The sequence below is a fragment of the Haliotis asinina genome, chromosome 1, assembly GCF_037392515.1.
Source record: "Haliotis asinina isolate JCU_RB_2024 chromosome 1, JCU_Hal_asi_v2, whole genome shotgun sequence".
NCBI lineage: Eukaryota > Metazoa > Mollusca > Gastropoda > Lepetellida > Haliotidae > Haliotis > Haliotis asinina.
In genome coordinates this window covers 36030784-36057598 of record NC_090280.1, presented here as the reverse complement: position 1 = coordinate 36057598, position 26815 = coordinate 36030784, and the positions used below count along the sequence as shown (strand labels likewise).

Genomic DNA, 26815 nt, shown 5'->3' with positions numbered 1-26815 from the left:
TATTTTTGTTTATTTATTTTATGGGGGTTGGGGGATAGGCATTCACATTGTACATGCTTCCCATCATGACCCTCATAGCCATACATTATGAGTGAAACTGGCACAATTACATTATTTGATGATCAGGGAGATCTGATTAATCTCCAAGCACAGCACAGACAAGACAGTGGTACTCTTGACCAACTCTTGGAAAGTGACCTGTAAAGATCCGTGTTAGAACTGATCTTCGGCAACCTATGTTTGTCACAAGTGGCAGCTAATAGGATCGGGTGGTCAGGCTTGCTGACTTGGTTGACACATGTCATCGGTTCCCAGTTGCTTCGCTCAGTGCTCATGCTGTTGATCATTGAATTTTCTGATCCAGACACGATTATTTACAGACCACTGTTCCATAACTAGGATATTGCTGAGTATAGCATATAACTAAACTCACTCACTCACTTGTTAAGTATGTGACCTTGAACTTACAGGGGGCAGTTCAGGGTCAGCAATGGCCTGTGCCGTCAAGGCCATCCAAGACTTCGGCCTGAAGGAAGGTCAGAGATGTGTGGTCATCCTCCCTGACTCAATCAGGAACTACATGTAAGGCTTGCTTCATGAGTGCATGCATACATGCCTGTATGTCAGTATGCCAGTGTGTACACATGTTTCTCTGTGTCTGTTTCTGTCTGTATGTGTCTGATTCAGTTAGCGTAAAGAGTTTGTGCCTGCATGGGGCAGGGGTGAGAGCTTTTTAGGAGTGTCCACCCATGTTTACCCCAGGATTTAGTGATGCACTCTTTATCACAGCAGCTATGGATGCTGTGGATGTGCATGCACCATGTTTACTTAAGGTTCTAGCTAAAGTCACTGCCTTGTAATGTTTCAGCTATTGGTGTTGGAAATGGTCATCACCAACACATGTTTGTCGTAAGACGCAACTGACTGGCCTGACTCAGTAGAATTCAGTAGAACAATGTTCATGATGTACATTACTGAATTGTCTGTGTACAGACATAGTTATTTACTGACTGCCAGCATATAGCTGGAATATTGAATGGTGCAAAACAAAAAATAGCCAAAATGAGAAAGAGTATGCTTCAGAGTGACAGGTGCTTTTTGTCTCAATAGGTCAAAGTATCTGAGTGACGACTGGATGAGCCAGCGCGACTTCCTGGAACTAGACCACCAGGTGGAGCCCTCCAAGGAGTGGTGAGTGTTCCCGGCCAACAACGGCATGTTTTCTCGCTTCCAATGCATCGTGTTCCAAACTGAACCCTTTCTGTCTTGACTCATTTGCTGTAGGGCGGGGGACTACTGAGTTCAGAAACAATACTTTTTCATATAACTTAGGATTTGAATCAACAAGTGCAAATAGACTGCAGGTTTTGTTGTTGTTGTTTTTTTCATTTTGGAAGAACTTCCACTTCAACAAATTAAAGAAGTTTTACAATCATATTTTGATTCAAAAATTGATTCAGAACACAACAGTGAAAGTAATGTTGAATTCTTGAATTGCTTTTGTTTAGAATCTGAAACCAAAGAACATTTATGGAAACACAAAGGATTATTTTGCTTTTTTTTGTACATTAGTCAATGGATGACACTCACAACTTGTCTTTGTCACAGTCCTCATTTTTCTTGACAAGGCTTTTTGTACAACCCATCAAAAGTTTAAACTCACTTAAATCACTCACTGTATGTTACATTTGTGTATATATATATGTTTACATTGAAGACGAATTTCTCCACTGACTTAGGGTAAGCAACTATGAACCTTATGCAGATGAATTTGCATGAGGATCATTCATCATATTGCTGAAAAGCATGTGCAAATATGCATGTGAACAGGTGCTTTTTGATGTAAAGTTTTGTTAAGAATTCGCTAATGTTCACTTAGTGTCATCATTTATTGAACTCATGACAATAATCTTTTCGAAGTTATAATTTGTTTTACAATGCATCAGTTAATAAACAGTACCTTCAAACAGGGTGGAATATTTTGCAAAATCTAGTTAATGACAGTTGACTGAATTAAGTGTCTTTACACTAGTGAGTTTTAACTTTTGATGTGTAGAATAGATTCTGAGTATTTTAGTGATGTATTTTGGTGAAGTTATTTAACAGACATCCCTGCTCTGTTTCAGCAGCAGCTACAGGTATACGCTTCGGTCTGTTCCTCATTTACAGTACACTAGTATAGTGGACCAAGCGTTAGCTCATCTCACCACATGGGTTTGGGGTAGCTTACTGGGTTAAAGTGTTTCTTTACACTGAAGGGCTGGGTTTAAATAACCACATTATTACATTGTGTGAAGCCTGTTCTGGTGTACCCACCATGATATTGCAAGAAAATTCCTACAAACGGTGTAAAACCTTATTCACTCACTCACTCACTGTCATCTCACCACATGATCTCCATGTGACGTTGTCAAATGGCTACAATACAGCTCAGTCAGCATGAAACCCATGACACCCACTCACTCACTTTTACAAGTTTGTAAAAGATGGTACCTGTTACTGCCCTGGCTAAACCACACCACAAGTTGGTAAAGGATGATAAGTGTTGCTGCCCAGGCTAAACCACACCACAAGTTGGTAAAAGATGGTACCTGTTGCTGCCCTGGCTAAACCACACCACAAGTTGGTAAAAGATGGTACCTGTTGCTGCCCAGGCTAAACCACACCACATGTTGGTAAAAGATGGTACCTGTTGCTGCCCAGGCTAAACCAAACCACAAGTTGGTAGAAGATGGTACCTGTTGCTGCCCAGGCTAAACCACACCACAAGTTGGTAAAAGATGGTACCTGTTGCTGCCCAGGCTAAACCACACCACAAGTTCATAAAAGATGGTACCTGTTGCTGCCCTGGCTCTAGCTCTCTTTTGAAAGGCTAAAATATGGGCAGAGGAGTAGCCAAGTGATTAAAGTGTTCACTTGTCATGCAAAGACTGATCGTGATACTGTGATTGAGTATCCATGTGGGACAATGTGTGGCACAATATAGCAGGATGTTTCTGGACCAACACAAGCAGAGGGGTGGTGGGGTAGTCTAGTGGTTAAAGCATTTGCTCATAGCCTGCAACTAACTAATACATGCAGTCACATACACTCATGCAGTAAGTACAATAAGCTTTATCATGGCAGGCATCCCCATATCACCTCACTCATTGTGTACACCCAAACGTGTTTGCTATCAGCTTATCTTCACTGAGTTTGACTTGACGTTTGTGTTTTCTTTCTGTTCACTCCACACTTGCATGTCAGCCACTGATTGCACATGTTGTAGGGGGATATTTGGTTGTTGTGGAATTATTTAGAGGAAACATTTGTAACACAAGAAGGGCCATAGGTTTCAAGTATAGCACACAGTTGTAGACAGATGTACCCAGAAAATCAAAGTCTTTCAAATTTGTAACAAGATACAACCAATTAAAAACCAGGCTGCTTGTCCACAAATCCATGAAGATCGGGGTTAGACTGACCTTCAGTAACCTATGCTTGTTATAAGAGGCAACTACAAGGATCGGCTGGTCAGGACCGCCGACTTTGTTAACACGTGTCATCGATTGCCAATTGCGTAGATCAGTGCTCATGTTGTTGATCACAGGATTGCCTGCTCCAGATATGATTATTTACAGACCACTATCATATTGCTGGAAACGTGTTGAGGACATTCCATCTTACCATCTCACCAAATTCAGGCTCTAGATTTTGATTTTTGTAAGGATTTGAAAAACCTCCAACACAAGCTCAGCAGGTTTGAGCACCATATTTGAGTTTGTATATAAAGCTAGGGTAGTTGATGTGTCTGGGTACTGTACTGAAACTATGTGCACCTTCCTCGATACTGACTTTTACCAGGGCCCTCTCTTCTTTTCCTCATAATTATCTTTTCCAACACAATGGTTTTCCTTATATGTGTGTGTTTTGTAGAGTAGAACTAACTGGCAGAAGACAGTAGTGGTCATCAAGGCTTTGTTCATAAGTTTATAATTTGCTTTATTAGAAACACCCGACAGTGCTTTGTGGTTAGCCACAGGTTAGGTCAGAAGTAAGAGGTCAAGGTGAGATGCTAAGTGACAGGGCAACATTGGATGAAAAGGTCATGTGCATGGGAAGTGGTGGAAGGTGAAGGAATCAAAGTTGTGCATGCATTGTATAAGATTTACTACAAATCTCACTTTGAGCACAAGGGGAATTTTGTTTAAGAATGGCTTGTAAAAAAGGAGAACACAAGAAATGTGTATTCTTGTCAGAAGTTTAAGTGCATAATATGATCAATTTGGACAGTAAAGAAATCTACTGCCGAAAGCAATGATAAGTCTATTTAGTCATTTGAATTGGCAATGTATGACAGTATGTCTGATTTGTGTGTTTGATTAGTCAGCATCAGCAGTATTCATGATGTAATCGCCACGATGCTGAGGGACGGTGGGGTTGCCTAGAGGTTAAAGCATGCTCAGTTCAGTTCCGCATGTGGGCTCAGTATGTTTTGCCAATTTCTGGTGACCAAACTGTAAATTTGTAAACATGAAAAATATGAAGAAAGAAAAACGCTCACGTACCCAGCTGTGCTATGGCAATAATGTTGCTAAAAGTGACATAAAACTAAATTCACTTATTCCGGATGCTGCAGTCAGCATTTTCTGTTTGTGGAATAAGGAGCTCCCCAATTAAACACTTTGACCTTGACCTTGCAGGTGGTGGAGTTTAAAGGTCAGCTCCCTCAACCTGCAGGCCCCCCTAACAGTGACACCGAGTGTGACGATCCAGGAGACCTTGGAGCTGCTGAACCGAGAGGGCTTTGACCAGGTCCCTGTTGTGGATGAGGCAGGGTGAGTGAGGGAGGAGGGGCAGAGAATACGTTTATTAATACTATTAGGGTGTGGTTTGTGTATTATTTCAGCAGATTGTTTTTCATTGTCATGACTTCATGGACACATGCCAGTGTTGGATAAATTGACTTAGATAAGATAATTTCATTTTGTTCTAATGGAAATATTTATTGTATGAAAGGTCATAATGTTCTTTAATGATGGACATATGACGGTGACATGGTACAGATCTTCAATATTGTTTAAATGACAATATGTACATACCCTTTGCAATTACTTTGTCTCTCAGTATAAATATTTAGCCTTGTACATCCAACATGAGCAAAGTCGTTTGCAAATGTACACATGGTCGAATCTGTGTTTCTCTGCCTCAAGGCTAATCTCAGAAGTTAAATGTCACATGCAACCAAAAAATCAAACATAATTAAAACACATTTATCACTTATTCATGACATATAATATACATTACTGCTTTAAAAAAAACCAAATAAACAAAGATATAAGCGTACAATCGCGATTCAAAAGTGCAATATTTTGTACTTGGGCTTACTTCCCCCGAAACGAAGCTCTCGGGAGACCGAAACCCAGTCATAGCGGGTGGATATGCACTCAAGTGTAACGACAGCTTCCGATTGGCTGTTTCATTTGCTGATGTGCTGAGGGTTCATTGTGTGTACAGAAAGATGATCTGTTTGATGGGCATTTTAGAAGTATAGCCAGTCACCAGAGAGTAAGATTCTTTATGGATAACAACTTCTTTTTGTGTACTTCATGCATCATTTCAGTATGGATTCATATACTGTTGTCAAACAAAATCATATACACTAAAAGAAGTCGTTATCCATGAAGAATGTTGGGTTTGCAGATGTTGGATTTGGAAAATACATGTACTCTGAGTTTGCGCTCGATCCAATCAAAACTCATGTCAGTAGGGATGGTAAACTACTGCGTGGCTGGAATCTGTCATTCGTCCAAGTACAAAGCAGGACTTGAAACTGTCAAGGGTTTGCACCAGTTTCCATCAGATCCAGTCATCCGAAAAAAATAAATGTAGATTGTTTGCACTCCACAGACATAAAAACATGTCATGTGTATCACACGTGCCTAATTACATAATGTGGCAGACACGGGACTCGGGTGCACGAGTCATAAATCAGCTTAGTTTCTTTATGTTGTATAGTCTGATAGGTGTTAAGCTCAAATTGCACATGGTCAATGATTGAAGCTGTGTATTGCATGTTGTCTTTAGCAGACAGGCAGACAGACATAAAGGTGTGAATAAGCCAGACACTGAGCTTTCCCTGGGCAGAGACTGCTTACCACAATCAACAAGTTTTTTTACGTAACAAGTAGATTATTTGCTTGTTTGTGTACACAACCAAGATTAGACTACTGCTCACGGCCTCAGCATGCATACTGTTTCAAGCTCCGCGAACCTATTCACTGCGCATGCGTTATGGACGCAGCGCAGCACAGCTGTTGAAACCAGTTTTCCCCCCAGCGCTGGGGGGAATTTCGTGAAACGTTTGAACTCCGCTTTCACGAGCTTTTTTTTCATCGCGTTTTTTAAAACTTTATAGGCTGAATTGGTATTTTTTATGATTTGTTTCGGTAAGTGCATACCGAAAGGCACCAGAATGTGCAAAGTTGTGTTTTATGTTGCATGTGACCTTTAAATAACATTCACATCTAGTGCTAAGTGCTGATATATTTGTTCACAATTATGCATTTTTGTTTTAAGCGTGTTTATCACCCATGTGGTGTTAATAGATTTGCACCCTCTGCTGGTGATATAGAATCCTATGTCCTTGTCACTGTTGAGTGAGTGAGTTTGTTTTATGCCTCACTCAGCAATATTCCAGCTATATAGCCACGGTCTGTAAATAATCAAGTCTGGACCATGATCAATCAGTTGCATGAGCATCGATCTGCGCAATTGGGAACAGATGACATGTGGTGGCCAAGTCAGAGAATGTGACCACCTGAAACCATTAGTCGCCTCTTATGACAAGCATGGGTTACTGAAGGCCAGTATTCTAACCCAGACCTTCAGGGGTATATCACTGTTGAGATCCATATCACCATAAAGGGACCAACCTATACATACAATTTTACTCATCCATATTACCATTGAAGTTTATATCATCATAGATATAAAATGAGATGATGGTCTCTGTATTTCAGATGCATCTTGGGAATGGTAACCGTTGGCAACATGATGGCTCAGGTGGTAAAGAACAAAGCAAAGTCAAGTGACCCTGTGTCAAAGGTCATGTACAAACAGTTTAAACAGGTAGGAAGAATTTCTAACCATATTCAAGTATATAGAGATGTTCAAGGATCCTTAGGTTTAAGTGTTCGCTCATCACATGGAAGACCTAAGTTTGATTTCCCACAAGGGTACAATCTGTGAAGCTGTTTTCTGGTGTTCGTCACTGAGATATTGTTGGAATCTTCAATGTTCGCCCACAAGAATATACATGTATCTGTTGTATTTGGTTGATATCAATTAACAAAACATCTCATAACAAGTGAATTGACAGAAGGGAGGTGACTCTTCCAGCCGTTATGTCAGTAGTAAAGGGAGGTTACTGTTTTGTTATTGTTATATTGAGGTTTTAGGAGTCATGTTTAAGGAGAGGTTGCTGTTGTATGAAGGTATAGAAGTAATGTTTAATATAGGGGAGGTTATGGTAGCTAGTAGTGGTTTCTTAAAGGAGCTTACTGTAGCTAGAAGTCGTTTCTAAAGGGAGGTTACTGTAGCTAGAAGTCATTTCTAGGTTACACAACACCAAATGTTTTCCCATAGACTTCTAGAGTAACCTTGTATTTTTTTAAAAAATATCCAGGCTATCAACAGCCATTCCATGTACACATGAGCACAGTCTGGCCTCTCAGCTACAATAAAACACAAGTTGTGGCCAGCTTGTCCGGCACATTTGCCAAGCACAGGAAGCGGAACACATCAACCCCCAGCTCCGCACCGAATGTCACCTACTTCAAAATATATGTACACACATAAGCATAACCCATAGTGATAAAAATGACAGCACTAAATACTTAAAATTGTGGTCAGTTTTAATAACAGGGTGGATGTGCTTTTAAAACACATACACATCTTACACTATTTCATCCAATCACAGCTGTCACAGGCCTCTGTTCGTTTGAGTTGTTTCCATACGGTCCTCGCTCGGGCAGCATGTGATATTGATATAGTGTAGTGGAACCTGTAAAGGGAGCTTACTGTAGCTAGAAGTCTTTTCTAAAGGGAGGTTACTGTTGCTACTGTTCCAGATCCACATGGACACATCGTTGGGTCAGCTCTCTCGCATGTTGGATACAGACCACTTTGTCCTTGTTGTGCATAACCAGAGACAATGTAAGTGTGCCTCCGTCTGTGTCTGTGACTGAGTCTGTGTCTTTACATCCCTCTGATGTACATACTTCGACATGCAAAACTAGGAGAAATGCCAGTATGTTCATGGTGATAATACTGAACTCACAGATAAGGCATGATATGCAAGATTTGCAATATATCCTCATTGGCATTACATTAGTCCAGGGAGGTACATTACAGTCTGTTTGATTCAAAAGTGGACCAGTGAACTGTACTCGAACTAGAATACTAATAAACATATATAATACTCAACGAAATGCTGATCATAATCAAACCATCTCAGTAACTCTGTATGTCCAGTTATTTTACGTATCTTTTCTCACTTTTGAAAGCAGACGAGGGAGGCAGCTTCATGTCTAAAAAGCAGATGATTTTTGGCATAGCAACAAGGATTGACTTGCTCAACTTCATCACACAACATGAAAACAGCGACAAATCCAAACATGAGGACAAGTAGACCTGACCCTACTTACAAGTGACATCATGTGGAACAGGTGCCACATAAAGCAGAGATGATTCAAAGCAGACGTCACTTGAAGCAGATGCCAGTAGAAGCAGATACCACTTGAAGCAGATGTCTCTTCAGATGCCGATGTTGCTAAGGCATGTGTCAGCTGAAGTGATTTTGACATGAAATTGACGTAACTTCAAGAAGATGAACTAAAATGATTGAGGGCAAATTTAGATATCTGTGGTGTTCATATGTTTTTGTTTCTGTGAGCAAACAATGGCGTGAAGTCAACAAACATTCCTCTTTTTACGTATATGTATATGTACATAGTTCTACTTATAAGGTGCGGGAACATTTGATGATATTTTGTTTGTCATAGATACTGATTATATTGTCTTGCTACAGTGAGTCCTGTCATTCTGGAAACAACTTACTGGAAACATCAAAGTTACAGTTCAGGGACCAACCAGTTGAGCAGAGGTCAAACCAAACCTGGAGACAGGTTGAAAGGATGAAATTGTTTTCTTTTGGAAAACCTGATGCATATTTACTGTATTCATGTATTTCATAAACACAACTTTTTTTTATAAATATCCCACTCCCAAAACAGTAAGTATGGTCCCATCCAAGACCCAGATCCAGAGTATCAAATGAATGATCCCTTAGTATGCCCCCATCCAAGACCCTGATCCAGAGTATCAAATGAATGGTCCTTAGTATGCCCCTATCCAAGACCCAGATCCAGAGTATCAAAAGAATGGTCCCTTAGTATGCCCCTATCCAAGTCCTAGACCCAGGATTATCAAACGGATAAGTATGTTTTTAAGCGAAATGGGACAGTTGTTCTCCATGGAAATTGTGTTGATTCCAAGGAAGTGACAGGACTCCTGTGGTGATGACTTAACTGCTTGTTTGTGCCACTAAGTGCTAAGGTGGCACCAGTTAGCGGTTGTACACCTGGCATGGGCTGTCCTCATCTGCTTTGCTCAATTATTCATATGAAAGAGTCTCATTCAGAATCTCAAAGATCGTTTACTTATATTTACTGATTTACTCATCATCTTCACTATCCTAAATGAAGTCACTTAGTAATACCCACAGACCTGAGACTTAATATTAATATGTAACATCATTATGAAATTGGGTCAGTGGAGTAGCATAGTGGTTGAAGCATCCGCTAGTCACACCAAAGGCCTGAGTTCAATCTCCACAAGGGTACAAAACATTTTAGTGTCCCCTGTAGTGATAGTGTTGGTGTAATGCTAAAAGCATGTAAACTCATGCTTGTTTACTTACTCACTACGAAATTCCATCTATAGTTTGCTTAACATATCACTAATTAGTGAGTTAATTAGAATTCATTCATTCACAAATTAGTAGTAACAGGTCCCTTCAGGAATCAAACACTCGTGTGCTGTGTATGTTTGAACGTTACATAAGTTTGTTTGATCCAACTGTTTGACTTGTCTGTGTTCTTTATCTCTATGTTCTACAGTTGTAGCTACACCCTAGCAGTTATAGTGTTCACTTGTCATACTGAAGACCTGGTTCAATTCCCTACATGAGGACAACGTGTGAAGTTGATTTCTGCTAAAAAAACACACAAATCTAAACTCACTTTCTTTGCAGTACTTTGACGTAAACCTGTAGAAAGTTATCTTAGAAGTTCCCATATTATTTTTCTCTGATTTACATTTTCAGGAAGTCAAAAATAATAAATTGAAAAGGTGGGTGTAAGTATGTAAGCGGGACGTGAGATTAGTGTTTGTATACTAATATTTGTTGATACATACTTGTCCATTGGATCTGTTTTCAGCATGACATGTGCAACTGATTTTTGTACTTACTTGTTTCCATGGCAGTCCAGTTTGAACACTTCAAAAACATGTATAATGATTTTTTTAATTTCTTAGGAATGGATGTGACATTTTGGCAAATACAGCATATATTTATAAGATTCGTGAAGTTCAGAAAATCTTTTGCTTCATATTATTTTTGCTGTTTAATCCAGAGCAGAGAATGTACATTATAAAGCATTTTGTAGCATTTTCATGGATATGTGTGTTATTGATTTACCACTATATTGTTTTTACAAACATATATTTTATTACTATATTTCAAACGATATACCTATTGTTATATTATAATTAAATCATTGCTCAGACCAATTTATCCAATGTTCATTGTTCCTGCATCCACAAGGAGTTGATCAATAGTTATCAGGCAGTAGGGTAGCCCAGTGGTGAAAGTGTTTGCTTGTCAAACTGAAGGCCTGGGTTCAGTTCCCCACATGGGTATATATGGGTATATATGTGTATAAAACCATTTCTGGTGTACCACACCACTATATTGCTGGAATATCGCTGAGAGAGGCATAAAAGTTAACTCACTCATATTTACAGCAGCAAGAACAAGGAGTGGATCAGTACATGTAGATTGGTGCCTTCATTCTTGTTTCTGTTTCTGGGTCTTTTGTGTGACACTGTTACCATAGTGATGCCGGTATAGACCCAGTTTTATCGTATTATATACCAGGAACTGTGTATATAACCCAACTGGTTAAGTCTGTAGTTATACACAGTGTAGCAGCATATGATCAGATTTGTTCAGTCCCTCACACCAGGTATGTATTCAAAAGTCAAGCTATGTCACTGTTCCTTGTACTTAATCTAGATTAGACCAATGCAGTGACTGGGACAGTGAATGACATCCCATGCCTTTCACAGCAGCAGTCAGCAGCTAGGAGCTGTCAAGAGGTATTGAGATGCTCCACTGTTTTAGCCCTGAGTATATTGTATTTCACATTTGCATCATTTCGTCTACCATAATTAACTTGCTTTGAGGTACACATGTATATATAGTCAGGAGCACTGTTTCTCAATATGATCACATATCATTTCGACAGCTGTAATGCACTTGCTTGGAGGTACATATGCCTTATCAGAATCTTAGTACTAGGATTATCATAAGTTCATGTCCTTCTCCATCTTGTATTTAGATCTGAAACATGTACTCTTTAGTTAATCATGACAATAAACTTCATCCTATTTCCCTGTTCTGTTGTTATTTATAAATGAACAAAACTGAAATAAATGCCTTGATTCAAGTATCTGTGGATCAGTAGACACTTGCTGTGTAAAGTAACTCATAGCTGGTTGATTTGGTCCTGCTGCCAAACAATTATTGCCAATACATCAATCACGAATTTGCAGTTCCAGTCATTTACAATTCTAGGACTTTATTCCCCTAATTATTTGTCAACAGTGAAAGACAGCAAATTCTTCACGGTAAGTAACAGAGAAAATATGGAGTTTTAGGTTAGCAGGGAATGTGGGGGGGATGTCGCATGATCTATGTAAGAGTTCAACTTCACGTTACAGCCATTGTTTCATTCTCTATCAATCAACTGGTGATCGAGTTTAGTGTCACGCCTCACTCAGCAACAGTCCAGCTACATGGCGGCAGTCTGCAAATAATCGAGTCTGGACCAGACAATCCAATAATCAACAGAATGAGCATCAATCTGCGCAATGAGGAACAGATGACATGTGCCAGCCAAGACAGCAAGTCTAACAACACGATCCCGTTACTCGACTCTTACAAGCAGTCGCCTTTTATGCCAAGCATGGGTTGCTGAAGGCCTGTTCTACACCGAATCTTCACGGGTCCTACTGGTGATGAAACTAGTCACACAATCCATTATTCGGGGTTACTTTATGATAAGCATATATATTATTTCACGAATGACATGAGATAACTGTAACAATTAGTTGTGAGAAAACATCTATTTATACTGCCATGATTCCCTCCCACTGCATTATGTATACACACAGTTGGTGGCAGTGGACTGGCTGGACACAATAGCTAATTAAGTATCATAATTAAATTTGTTTCATTAACTTAAAGAAGGGCAGAGTAATTTTGTCAATACCTATGAATGTTAATCAGCCAGTGCCTAACAAATCAGTTTACTTCAGACTAGTTTTATCTACTGCCTGACAGTTACTAGCCCAAAGAAATTCACTTTCCTGAAATTTGAATGTTGACATGGGTTTTGTGATTAAGCTGCTAAGATGATGAACATTTTTATCTTGAAATATTTACAAAATGACCCCAATGAAAATTCACTTGCCAGTGCTTGGAGATTTACTGGCCTCACTTGATTTTTACTAGCCATGGGCTCACATGCCTGTGGCGTTTTTGCACACTGGAGTACACAATTGGAGACAGCAGGTGAGGTTATGGGGGGCAGGCATGTTTGCTCAAGTTTTAGCTTGAGAAGGTGGAATATTGCTGAATGTGTGGAATAAAAGTGAATGAGTGAGTTTATTCCAGCAACAACTGAGAACATGTATTGGGTCAACTCACTGTACCCACGTGAGGAATTGAACCTGAAACTTCAGTGTGACGAGTGAACACTTTAACCACTTGACCACCCACCATCCATCGTGCAAAAGAAGGTTCCCTTGTTTGCTGACTTTAGCCTGCTTAATACACAACTGAAGGTATAATCTGTTCCAGAATCATATCTGTAGTTCAATCGGTATTTAGTAAACAACAAACATGATGAAAAATATTATTTATTGACTCTCTTTAAAAAAAAACAAGAACATGAATTATAATTACACAGGCTTATAACAAACACTAAACATGTATCATACAGTAACTCAGAAAGATACAACACAAATGTTAAAAAGACTTAAAAAATAATAACTTCATTTATAATGTGTCCTGTTTTGTTAAAAACAAAGCCATGATAGTTTTTTCAAATTTGAGCATCTGATGATCCATTCTCAGCTTACAAAAACTCTTTTTAAGTCATATTGCCATCTCATCCTTCCGTGTACCCATTCACTGCTGCAGAAGTGTTTTGTTAAACTTAATGTCAAATCTATTCATATCTGTAATACACAACATTTGAACCACTTGGAGTTTGACTAACACTGATGGCAATTTATTCCTCAAAGTTTGTTCTCTATTTGTTGCAAATCTGCACTTAGTACAAAGAAGTTCAGCTCCGCTAGCAACTGAGGTTATGTACACAAGCACTAAGTCTGTTAGTGTGTATACTACTGTACACCTGTTGTACTCCACTGTTACATATTTTGGCAATAATGTTTCACAAGCACTAAGTCTGTTACTGTGTCTTGTATAATTCTGTATTAATACTAATTTGACTCCCTGATTAACAGTAACACAGAACCAACACTTAAACTTAACTTGGACATCACTAATCAGCTGATTATCTTGACTGAATAAATTTATTGTTACGTAATATTTCAGCAATATCAAGGCGTTGCACACCAGAAATGACCAGCATGAAGTCAGTGGGTTAGTGACTAAGTTTAGTTTTACGCTGCACTCAGCACTATTCCATGTATATGGCTGCAGTCTGTAAATAAGTAACTTTGGATCATACAATCCAGTGATCCACAGCATGAGCATCAATCTATGGCAACTGGGACACGATGACATGTGTCATCCAAGTCAACCTGATCCCGTTAGTCCCCACTTACATCAAGCATGAATTACTGAAAACCAATTCTAACACGGATCATCTAACTTCAAGTGGAGTGAAATGATTATCTCATGAAACAAAATTTGGTTGAAAATTGTTTATAAATCAGGTACACTTCTATTGAGACCAGTGCACATGAACATAACAGCAACGAGGAACCGGTATTAAAATACAGTCTTCATAACACATAACATAATGGAGCACCACATTCAGTTAAAGCAGCGGGTATTTATATATTTTTATCATATATGAAGTAAAGTATTAGTAACGCCACCATTTTATACTTTTATAACGGTTTGCCTTGCAAAAAAAGGACGATAGAAACATTTCTCTTAATCCCACCATCATCAACAACTACACCACACATCAAATACCTCCAGCCTTTGTTCAATGGTATACATATTAACAAAAAAAAATTTAACACAATTTACTGACAAAATATTTGAAGTTTCACACATACACAGGGCAGAAAGGTGAGACACTGCATGGATGACAACTTCTTTATGATATTATGATGACAAAGAAATAGTTCTCCATTAAGTATCCCACCTGTCATATCACTCATAAACTTCTAAAATGATTACAAAGGACAGATAAATTTGATGGCAAACAATATGTGTGGTTTTCATTGAATAAAACATACTTACCCTGAATGTCTTTAAGAAAGAAAAGTCATTTTGCAGGAGAACTGTCAGTGGGACAGTTTCCCAGATAATGATATCTTTGGAACAATGTCCTAGAATATGAACCGATCCGAATCTATGGAACTGTCCAGTTAACATACTGGCAAAGTTGGTCAGTATTACAACAGCATGGTCTTTGCATGTATCTGTTAACAATTCGCAGAGACCACGAATGTTGATCACTTTTGTTTGGAAATTAAAGCTCAAACTTTGACAACAGTCAACAATCCTGACAACAGTCACAGCATCAGGTTAATGAAATATATTTCAATTGAATGTAATATTCCTACCCTAAAAAATGACTCTGAGTCACAATACACTCTACCCAATCACCAATCACCTCTTGGAGGACTGAAGTGTTCGTACGCCAGTCAACAGACTAGTGTCTGTGCACATAACACTCTCACTTGTGTGCAGATAATATGTAATATTACCTGGTATACCACCATATACAAACAATATATGACATCATGTATATATATGGAAAAAACAGAACATTTTCTGGTATATCATGACATACAATGTACAATATTAACTGGTATATCATGGATATATGGATAATATACAATATTATCTATTTTTCCTTGATATACAAGTATTATACAACACTAACATGCATTTGGTCAAATAATATGAAAATGCATAATGTCGCTTCAGGATGTACCAGTGCAAGTTTCAAAAACTGAAATTGAGCCAACATCTTTTGGAATTATCTCTTAGCAGCTATCATGTCCACACAATAACAGGATCAGGAACAAGTGCAAGTTGTAAATGCTCAAATTAACCCTGGATACGCATATTTACAAAATCTGTTACTATGGTAATATGCTCTTGAACATCTTTGAGATGTAAATAATTAACAAACAAAACAAAGGTGAGATTCTACAAAACAACAACTATAAGATGACACGGCAGACGTCAGCAAGTCAACCCTTGCAATTCAGTACACAATATCTGCCTGTTGACAAGTAATGGACAGGTACTCCCCGTCTAAATGAATTAAAGAAATAACATTGCACCACTTTTAACCTGTTGGTTTGCAAACAACATCAAACTTTGAAAACATTTTTAAAATACCCTATGTACACAAAACCTGTTACAATCAAAACATTGAACTTAACAATGGGTTTTAACCGGGGTCATCATTGCATGCATCAATACATATCTCAATAATATATGTTGCCATCCTTAATTTGAGCAGGCACCTTTTGCATTTACTTCTTCCTTGTAGAGGTTGCAGCCAGTGATGGTTTATCTAAGGGCTAATATTTAGGCACGTTTTGACAGCATCATGAAATCAGTTACTTAACATTACATCAGAACTTAAATATTTATCAATACACGTATACTATTTAGTTTTATGCATCAGCTAGTGAAAATTCATCATGTATCAATGTACTTGTCAGTAGATGCACTCCAAGAGTTCACACAACTCTGAACAGAATTTTTGTTAAATCGTGATTGGAAGAACCAGCTAGAACAAGGGATGCAACTCTGTTCACAGCCCATGACATTTATAGTATGGGTATGACAATTCCTTGTGTATGTGTCTCAAGGAAGGCCTTTTGACAACTACAACACACATATTAAAAAACTGGCACTTCAGAACTTAGTTGTCATGGCAACATGAAGTAACTTGTAGATCACACTTGCAATGTCATGGTAACCATGCCTGATACATTCTAATTGTCACCAATCTGTCACATATATCTGTCTCAAGTCACTCGGGTTCTTGTCATACCAACTCGTCTTTTCACAAAACTCTTATCTGCATTCCTCTTGAACTGAGGGAAGCCATGTTTGCTGAACTTCTGATAATACTGATTGTTCATCATCACTCTGATATTCAGACTTTAGGACGTTATCCTTTCTTATGATTCTGTCGCTGGAGGGACGGACACTGAGACTCGGTGCCAGGCATTGTTTAGGACGCCACGAAGATTCCACACTCCATCTACGTTGTCAGGCTGGACATTATATGACACGTCCACGGCCTTGCACACCAGGTTCACTTTGCCCTTGTGACCCTCGGGAAGTGGGATGGTAGCCTCCCACAGTGTCCACGCCCATGACTTGTAAGCTGGTTGGTTGTTTGGCTGTAGCTCCGCCTCCTGCCATGTCTGACCCCCATCGGCGGACACGTCCACACGCACGACACCACGACCACCCCCACTCCATGCATACCCCTTCAACGTCACCTGCAGGTGGAGAGAGTAAGGAAATGACTAACATATTCAGGCATTACCTCAACTAAGCAAAATCACATTTCTATTCAATTCTAGGACTGAGTGAAGAGGTTTACCACTGCTTTCAACAATTTTCCAGCAGTATCACGACAAGAAACAACAGATTGAACTCCCATAGCAATTCAAACTTTGCATAACAGGCAAGGGCTTTAACCAATGGACTACCCCAGCCCATCTTGACGTACAATATCTGCTATAGCACAGTAGTTTAAGGGTTTACTCATTACAATGAAGGCAAGCATTTGATTCCTACATAGGTAGAATGTGTGAAGCCCAATTTTGGTGTCTCCGACCTTGATATTCCGAAAATATTGCTATAAGTGGCATAAAACCCAACTTATTACCTAACTAATCTGGCTTTGAATTTGTAACCTATACCTGTAATTGCACACATCAATGTAATTGCTTATGTTACTGATCGCTGGATTGCCTTGCCCTCTGAACACTGCAAAGTACTGTGTTGAACAACAAACAAACTTAAATTCTTATCATTTTAACAAACACACACAAAAATGTCTGCCTATATGTTAACTTCAGCACATACACTCACCTCTTCTGCCCCTTCTTCAAGCTCGGCGCCCTCTGGAGGATCACAAATGGCAGACGTTACAGGCAGCTGTTGTATTGCCACAGATTTGTCAAAGTCTACATTATGCCAGTCAACAGACGAGTTGAAGCCCTTGTAGTCCTTCCTCTGCCAGTGACACAGACTCTCCTCATCCGACAGCACGATCTTCGTCAACCACTTCACCTGCCTTGCTCCGACCACGCCCGGAATAATCACCCTCACAGGATAGCCATGATCCAGTGGGATGTCTTTACCATTCATCTGGTACGCAATGATGATATCGTCCTTCAATGAGCGAGCAAGGTCAATTGGAATCGAGGCTCCGTATGGTGCCCCCTCAGGCCCCTTATCCATACCCTCAAACTGCACGTGCTGACAGTCGACCTTGTCAAGATCAATGCCAGAATGTTTCAGAAGGTCATTCAAGGTCACCCCAGTCCAGGTCGCGTTGCTGATGGCTGCATTGTTCCAGTTTAAACCTTTGACCTGTTTTATCTTTGTCATCTCGCTGCGTCTGTTTCCGGCACACTGAACCACAGAGGTCACTGACTTTGACTTAAACTTCGACTTCAGGTCATGAAGGTTCAGTTTCACTGAAGACTTGTCCAAAGCCATTTCAAGTTTGTAATCTTTCAGGTCAACCTTCGGCACTGGTAAGTGGTTACGAACAAAGAAGAGCTCATTTGGGGTGATGTAATTATCAACCAAAATTGTAGTTGGTGGTTCGCCATTAAAAGGTCGTGATGAACTTGGAATAAGCACAGGGCTTCGTTTGGGGTCATTAGCATATGGGTCGTTTGTTTTACCTTTTGACTTATCTTCAACCAACACAATGTTCCCAATTCTGTGTTTTTCTAAAATGTGTAGAATTTCTGGATTTTTGTGAACGCCATAAAGCTCCCAGAAGGGCTCGATCGACTTCCCGGCTCCCATCATGATCTTCGTTCCTCCAGGATGCTGTGCCACATACTCCGTGATGTCATACACGCCATTCTTGAAAGTCACCCAAATCCCATTCTGTCGAGAGTTGTGCTGTGATACTTGTTCCTCGGTAAACAGTGGCAGGTCACTCCGCATGGAACCTGGGCCACTTTGGATTGCAGGAGTGCGGACCTCAGTTGCAGCCGACACCACATTCTGGCTGCTCTTGTACTTCAAGTATAAACCAGCACCTGAAGCAATACAAGCAAAAGAGTGAGTGTCAGTGTAAGTAGATCATCAGCAAAAAAATTATTTCTGATATTTAAATGCTCGTGTCCTAGTTCACCCTAAACCCCAAAAGGGATACAACCCGGGAAGATCTGGGTTTGAACTGGGCTTCAGTAACCCATATTTGTCACAAGACGGAAAAAACAGGACTGGGTGTTCTGACTCGCTGACTTGGTTGCTACATCATATCCTACATAAGTTGACGCACATGTTAATATTGTTACCAATCACTGGATTGTCTTGTCCAGGCTATAATTTACATGGCGTGACTGCCATCATGTAGCTGGAAAATTGCTGAGAACAGCATTTAACAGCATTCTGTAAAATTTACAGATTTCAGAAACTAGAACAAGTCTGTGTGCTATTAAACACATAATCCCTCTTCTCCTTGGCTTCCTTCGTAACATGTTGCCCCTATAACATCAAAGCATGATACGAAAAGGTAGCTTGGATCTTTCATAAATCTTTTAAAGGTGTTACTTTTTATTTTGCATTTAAGGCTTAAGTTTACTCATCACAATAATTTGAACCCTGGAGTTTTAGTTAAAATGCACCAAAAATATTGGATCTTGACATGTTTTCCTTTACACACAGTGATTTCAAGTTTTCAATATTTTTACACACCATGTTTCAGGGCTCCTATGATGAAGTGGTAGCAAGTAGCAACAAAAAGTTCAATGAATTGTGTTGGGAATTGGTTGAAATCTCACAGCTGATGATTGGTCCTTTATCAATGAGCAATCATTCAAAAGCAATTGTTCAGTGTCAATTTTCAGATTTTTTCTGTTCAGGTTGTTATTTCAGATATGTATAACAAAAATCATACATTTCTCTGTTGTTTTTTTCAGTTCTATTTAGAAACTGTGCACACTGCATTTGCAAATTTCACATTCAGTGTAAAATGATGCAGCTTGCTACTTTACAGTGATGACTAATTCATCATGACCATGGACTTCCTGGAGTCCTCAGGAAATATTCAACTATGACTTTTCAGTAAACGGAGTGGGATTTCTGAGATTTAAATGCATTTTCAGGTCCTGACACCTTCCAAGATATCTTTCGCCGTCAAATGTTTCAAACAGTACGACAATAGTTCCAGAATTGCTTGTATTCGATTATGAGAAAATGTGATCGACTGCTTGGTGCTCAGTGTAACCAGTTTTTGATTACTACAATTTATGGGAGAATCGCTAGTGAAGAATGTACCTGAACAGTGTGCAAAATAGTTTCCAAATTTTGCAAGCCCGTCAAAAGTTATTAACTCATAGGATAATTCACTGGACCAAAATTTGAATGTAGAAACGGGTTTTGTCATTAAGCTGCTTATATGACGACTATTTTTATCAAGCCATAATCCTGCATGATTTAAAAATTTGCTATAACCTAACAAGTCAGAGAGAGAGTGATATAATTATAAAATGAGCCATGAAAATTCACTAGTCGGGCCAGGGCTCATGGAGACTTACTTGCCCAACTGGATTTTTACTAGCCATGGCCTAGCGGGCCAGTGGTTATTTCCCACACAGTAGCTGAGACAGTGAACCCCAGTTTAACGTATTTTACAGGCAAGACTTAACCTCAAGACGATAATCTAGGGATGAAATCAGTTGCCACATGTCTTACCGAGACTGGAATGTTCAGCTGACTCAGATAGGAAACAAGTCACCCCCAGGCACAGTGCTCTCCTAGCCATGGCAACTTAATGTCTGTAGTTAGGCATGTGCCAGTGATTAATTGGTTCATGTACTCCCCACCCTAAATATGAAATTAGATAAGAATAAAAATAACAATACTTATCTCTATGAAGGCAACAGATTAACATGTCAAGACAACATCTTTATAAAACAGTTGTGATTGCTATTAAATATTTTCCTTCTAAGCACTGAGGACTGAATTATCAACAGATCTGAAAGTTATAAACTTCCAAATGTTCCTAAGTCTGCAGAAGTAATGTACTTATTATGCATGCCACTGTTGCAATGCAATCACTTTTTGTCTGATGCAAAAAGGTTACTACCTAAGGTTGCACTGGGTGCAAGTAAAATTTATTTGAAGCCCTTCAAAAGTTGATACGAATGTATCAGTGTGAATAGAACAAAAAAGACTGAAACAGCACTGCGAATAATAGTGGAAATAGACTCCCAATGAGAAATAGGTCAGCATACATTTTGAGATGGCCCCCGGACCTGTGATACCACGCAGGAGAAGAGCAAACAGTATGTTTAACTACAAGTAAATACACCCAGTCTCAATACAAGAAGTAAACAGAACAAGAGTGCTGAGCTTGCCCTACTAAGACGATATTGTCATTTATATTTCTAAAGTCCATCAATTGTATTTGGAGTTGATGTTTCTCATTTATACAAAAATACTGACATCAGAGACCATATTATATTATATGGTCTCTGCTGACATGTGATCTTTGGTGGGTTAGAAAATAAATTAATGCAAAATGTTTGATGATATTTAGTCATTTAAATGGATTCAAAAGACACTGTCACTGAGTTGGACAAAAGGCTTATTCTGTTTAGTTAGATGAAGTTTAATGCTGTACTCAGCAGCAGTCCAGCTACATGGCAACATTCTGTAAATCATCAAGTCTGCGTAAGACTATCCAGTGATGAACGGCATGAGCACTGATCTACACAATTGGGATGCAATGACACGTGTCAACCAAGTCAGTGAGTCTGACCACCCAATTCCATATGTCGCCTCTAACAACAAGCATATGTTGCTGAAGACCCGGATATTCATGGCTTAATTTTCTTTAAAATGAAGGAAGTTTCAAATACACTGTACAGCAACCAAGGTGTCAAAGGAGGGAAACTCAGTGTATGTCTTTATATTGTTGCCTTATAATATAATTAATTAAACATTTTCTTTTTGTACACTTTGGAACTTCAAAAATATTTTTTGTCAATCGTTCGTTTAGTGATTTTGAAAAATGATTTTCTGTTCACAACAAAGTCATACTAAGTGTAATTACGGGGGGCGGGTGATCCCAATTACATTTAAGATGTCAAAGAAATTTGTCTCATGACATAAAGTCACATTGGACAGCCAAAATAGCACATGCCAGTTATTTTTATTGTGAACACAGCTGTTTAAAATATTGCTGTGTACTACAGTTCATTATTTTAATGATTGTGTATATATATGATAAATACAATGATCACAGTGGCATTTAACTTGTAGCAATGCTAAAATAATGTTGATTCACATGCGGGATTAAACAGATCACAAGTGTAGGGATTTACCTAGAGTCCTGTATTTAAGGGTTGAGGGGACAAAATGACACTTAAATATTATTCTTCATACGATGTTGTAATATTGTTGTTATTCAGATACTGTTAACATTGTATTGTGTATCATGATCCTCACATTGTTACATTAATTAGATTGCAAATGACACCATAACCCGCAGACACAGTGATAACCTATTGCTACTTGATCGACATTTTCAAAATATGTAGTTGGACTTTTTCAACGTCCCCATAGACACACTTATCAATTTCAATGCTTCCATTGTCAATTTCTATGAGTATAGGACAAGTAAATCCTGGCAAGTGTGTTTTTAATATTATAGGGCAATTGACGTTATCACATGACCTGATTAGATATCAAGGTACACAAACACAGAAATGGGATCAGAATCACCTCGGTGGTCATATCATATCATCAGAAATATGGAAAAGCTTGTACTACTGGGATACACAATCCCTGAATCACATTAATTCCTCTAATGCTTCCCCCATCCTGACAGGCTAAACCCCAAAGAAGCAAGTCTAGATTTCCTTTCCTCAGGTCCTGGATTTCCCATTTCCCAAGACTTCTGTTGACTGGTGTTGAAAGTGTTACTGTCAAAATTATATGAATTCAGAGTCTAACCACTAGTCAATCATGAAATTTCTTCAATATGTCAAGGTTTGAAACACAATAGTTTTATTACCAAGTTTATGTCAAATTAGGTGAATAACATAAAAACTTCAGAAATGGTGATTATTGGTCTTGTTAGCTGCAGGGAAAGCACAATCTACACTACTGTGCTTCATGTTGACAGCGTTTTGGGGAAACATGATCGACAACAGTAAACAAGCAGAAAACATCGGTGAATAGCTGATCTATCATCACGAAAAATTTTATTTCATTCTGTGAAGAAATAATGGAGCAAATCGTTAAAAACTGCTTAAAAATGGCGATAACTGGTCGCTAGCCAGTAGTCAATTTTGTGTACTTTGTATGAATTACTAGAACCATTAGGTGTTTCTAAATAAACACATCTGATTGCTTTCCACTGTACCTTCGTGTACCTATTTTAGGAGCTAATTCATTAACAATTATGACACAGCCCCTTTGCAACTCTGATGTGCATATAAACATTGCCTCAAATTTAATGTAATCATTGCTGTCCTTACAGATAGTTGTAGATAGTGTCATACATGTAATGCTCAGTTGAATCTGCAGTTGATGAGACCTCAGCGGTAGTGCCTGTTTGACCATACTGAAAAGTTAGTCCAGCATATAACTAGATGACTTCGCACTATACCAAGGTGTGCTCGACGTCTCGATGTAGGCCTTGGCTGGAATACGAGTTTATTCATATGAACTAACTGAGAAGTGTGGAAGGACCTATTCTTGGGTTGCGTTCTGTATTCAAATTTTCTCTACGGCATCACTGCAGTAGGTATATTTCTGAATACATTTATTTGTAAACAGACCTGGTCCGTCACGCCCCCTTCAGTGATATTCATGAATATTTTGTGTTCAGTTGACCACTGGAAGTTCTGAACAAATATCTGACATTTTGCATCTACAAAAATGTACTACAGGCACTTGAAACAAGTCACGTTGCATCACCTGTCGCAGTTCAACCATCGATCAGCAGCTGAGCAGGTATCGATCCTGGCAACATCGTATGATCTGTTATGACTATCATATAAAAATCATAACAGGCCTACAATATTTGAAGGCACTGGTCACTTAGCTTGAATATTGTTAGGCTACTCTAATAAACTGCTCGGGAAACCAGGTCAAACGCCACATCATATGCTTTTCAAGGATATATCAACATACCGACAACAGTAGCAGATCCGAGCGCCAGCCATTTCAGTCTGTTGGAGGATGTGTTTTGAGAGTTCCCAGAACTTGCGTGTCTTTCCCCGCCACGGTCTCGACTCTGGGGTACTCTATGGACTATAGCTGATGTAACACGGCCATTGTAAGCTAGTAAACCTTTTACACAACGTAACCGAACCTGATTAAGCGCCATTGTTGTTAACAGTTCTTGTGATTGAAGCGTGATTTCGCGTGCATTTATACCCTGCCGTGACCCCTGACCTCTGTCCCAAGCACGACCTTCACCTTGGTGAGTAACTCGAGGGTGACAATCTTGTTGGAAGCGCTGTGAACTGGATGCAGCTTTGCACCCTTAGTACACCAGTGATAATTCTATCTAGATGTGATAATGGTATACATACATATTTGTAACAGAGAGGGTGTATTTTGTATTCATCTAGGTGATTTCACTTTATTTGATGTTTCAGATATATTGGTGACCATTTCTAGTCTTCCAAGCGATGAACTCATACGTGTACTATAGTATATGTTAGTATCATTTTTTTTTCATTCACCGATATTTAGATTTTTATATCATAATATATTTACTAAAACTGCAATATTATACTGTTTTTGAAAAATTAGGATTGCTAAAATAAACAATGAGAAAGGCAGTTGTATTTATTTAATGTTTTATGAAAGTTTATAGTATTTATACCTAAACCAGAAATTGGGTGCGCCAATTAAGTCGTCACTTAATATTTGCGACAGTTATAAATGTGACAGATATAGTAGGTAACCGTCTTGTGTTTCCAGATTTGCAGGTGTTGCTGAAAATGTAGAAGTCACCATGAAATTTTCTTCAAGCGTGTCGTTAAAGACGGATCGATATATACACGAGTGTGGAAAATTATACGTACCTTGCTCTAAAGGTTTGGAACAAACGATTTACATAAAAGGTTCAGTTTATAGAGAAGGTGCAAGTCTGGATTCCAGCTTAACTATAGTTTCTGTCGTCGTCGTCATCATCAACATCATGATCATCTGATATCTTTATTACGTTTGAAGACCACAGTCCTCAGACTCCGAGGCAAATATAACCAAGAAAACCCACTCAAGTCTAGAAAATGTGGCAAGTCTAGATTTCTCCTCAGGTTTAGAAAATGAAGAAAGTATCAGAGATCCTTTTCATTACGTTTGAATTTTAGTTGGTTTTTTTTGTTTGGTTGTCTTTATTATTATTATTATATATATTTTCTTTTTACTATGAGCTTTATATGACCAATGGGCGAAATAGTTTACAGTCGGACCAGTGACTGTGGAGATTTACTGGCCCTACTGGACATTGCTGGTCGGGGGGGGGGGGGGGGGGGGGGTGTCAGTGGCTATTTCGCGCACTGAATCTGGAGGGAAATCTGAAGAATTTGTCTTTTCTAGTTTTTCTAGTAGATAAGTAAGCCTGATGTCTTGTCTCACCTGTGCCACTGGCGAAGATAAGTGTCCAGCCTGCCGTGGCAGTTTGATATGTTTAGTCTGTAACCCGACCAGAGAAGTGAGTTAGTTCTCATGTAGGTGTCAACAGGACTCAACATGGTGCAATTCTAGAGGGCCTTAGACTAACGATTAGTCCCTGAATACAATTTTCATAGTAACAAATAAATCAATTTAAATTGACAAGACGCCCTGAACCTGGGGAAATCTAGGCTTGCTTCATTTAAGGCTTTAACATTGCAGGGAGGACTTGACAGAAGGAAAATACTGTGGTTCAGGTCTCGGAGACAGACTATATGTGGACCTTTATATTGCAGCAGAAACCAGATAATAGACTATGGTCTCTGGTTGCAGAAAGGGCGGGGAGACAAGAAAATTATTAAGGCTCAAAAGCGAGTTCAGTTCTTCCAGCAATATGACAACTGGGGACACGAGAAATGGGCTCCACACATAACACTTCTGTGGGGAATCGAACCCGGGTTTTCCGCATGGAGAACAGACGGTTTAACCACTCTAGCTGCTACCCCCTTCTCTTAGGGCAATCCTGGGTTGCTGAATACTAATTCTAATCACAATCTTCACGTCATGTTACATTCCTACTTGACACCGGCACGGGAAGCTATTGCTATCAATAAATTAATGTTTCATCATTGAGGTGATCATATGTGCTCAATAAAACGGATGCTTCTACACGTTGTTTTGTGTAAAATAGAGACTAGTTTTCAGAGCGTAGTAATTGTCACGACATGCCGCTTGTTGGATGGAAGGTGGCCTAATTAGTGTAGACTATATATCGGATCAAAAGGTCAAGTTTATCGACTCAGATGAGCAAGTTTATGGGATCATAAGATCGACCAAGTTTATTTACTCAAAAGAGTAAGTTTATCGATCAAGATTAATGATCATATGAGAAGTTTACCAGCTCAAAAGATCAAGTTTATCGGATCGTGAGAGCAGCTTTGTCGGATCATTAGATCAAGGGAGAGGGTAGGGAGAGGAGTGGAGAAAGAGAGCGCGATGGGCTGGAGTGGAGGGAACCATTTGAGGGATGGGGAGAGGAGTAGGGAGAAGAAAATGAGAGTGGGGTGGGGTTGAGCGGAGCGGAGGTGTCTAGAGTTGAAGGGTGCGGGGTAGAGAGAAAGAAAGTGAGTGCTGTGCACGGGGGAAGTGCGGAGGGGACTTGAGTTGAGGGGTGGGGAGAAGAGATGAAGGCAATGAAGACCCAGCTAACACGCGACGTTCCCACAACGTTATGTTTACGTCAGGGTTTGGTTACGTCGGGAAATGACGTAACTAGGACGTTATTAGAACGTCCTAGGATAACGTCATATCACAACCTTGCCACAACGTTACACATTACGTTCTCTCTACGTCCTTGCA

General features: G+C 39.2%; 2 protein-coding genes across 2 annotated transcripts in view; one reads left to right on the top strand and one right to left on the bottom strand.

Moving 5' to 3' along the window:
• LOC137290876 (cystathionine beta-synthase-like) overlaps nucleotides 1–11720 on the top strand; it is a 43132-nt gene extending 31412 nt beyond the window's left edge. Inside the window, exons 11-16 of the mRNA XM_067822046.1 lie at nucleotides 471–582; nucleotides 1111–1191; nucleotides 4683–4817; nucleotides 7002–7110; nucleotides 8112–8196; nucleotides 8550–11720. Of these exons, the coding sequence (XP_067678147.1) occupies nucleotides 471–582; nucleotides 1111–1191; nucleotides 4683–4817; nucleotides 7002–7110; nucleotides 8112–8196; nucleotides 8550–8671 (644 nt within the window). The 3' untranslated portion in view covers nucleotides 8672–11720. The remainder of the gene's footprint in view (nucleotides 1–470; nucleotides 583–1110; nucleotides 1192–4682; nucleotides 4818–7001; nucleotides 7111–8111; nucleotides 8197–8549) is intronic.
• Nucleotides 11721–13232: 1512 nt separating this feature from the next.
• LOC137290843 (sulfite oxidase-like) lies at nucleotides 13233–24224 on the bottom strand. The gene is made up of 3 exons (XM_067821997.1): nucleotides 23963–24224; nucleotides 17663–18852; nucleotides 13233–17064 (listed from the first exon to the last, which is right to left on the bottom strand). Exons 1-3 carry the CDS (start codon nucleotides 24156–24158, stop codon nucleotides 16738–16740), a joined length of 1713 nt encoding a protein of 570 aa, XP_067678098.1. The 5' UTR covers nucleotides 24159–24224; the 3' UTR covers nucleotides 13233–16737.
• Between the last annotated feature and the right edge of the window lie 2591 nt (nucleotides 24225–26815).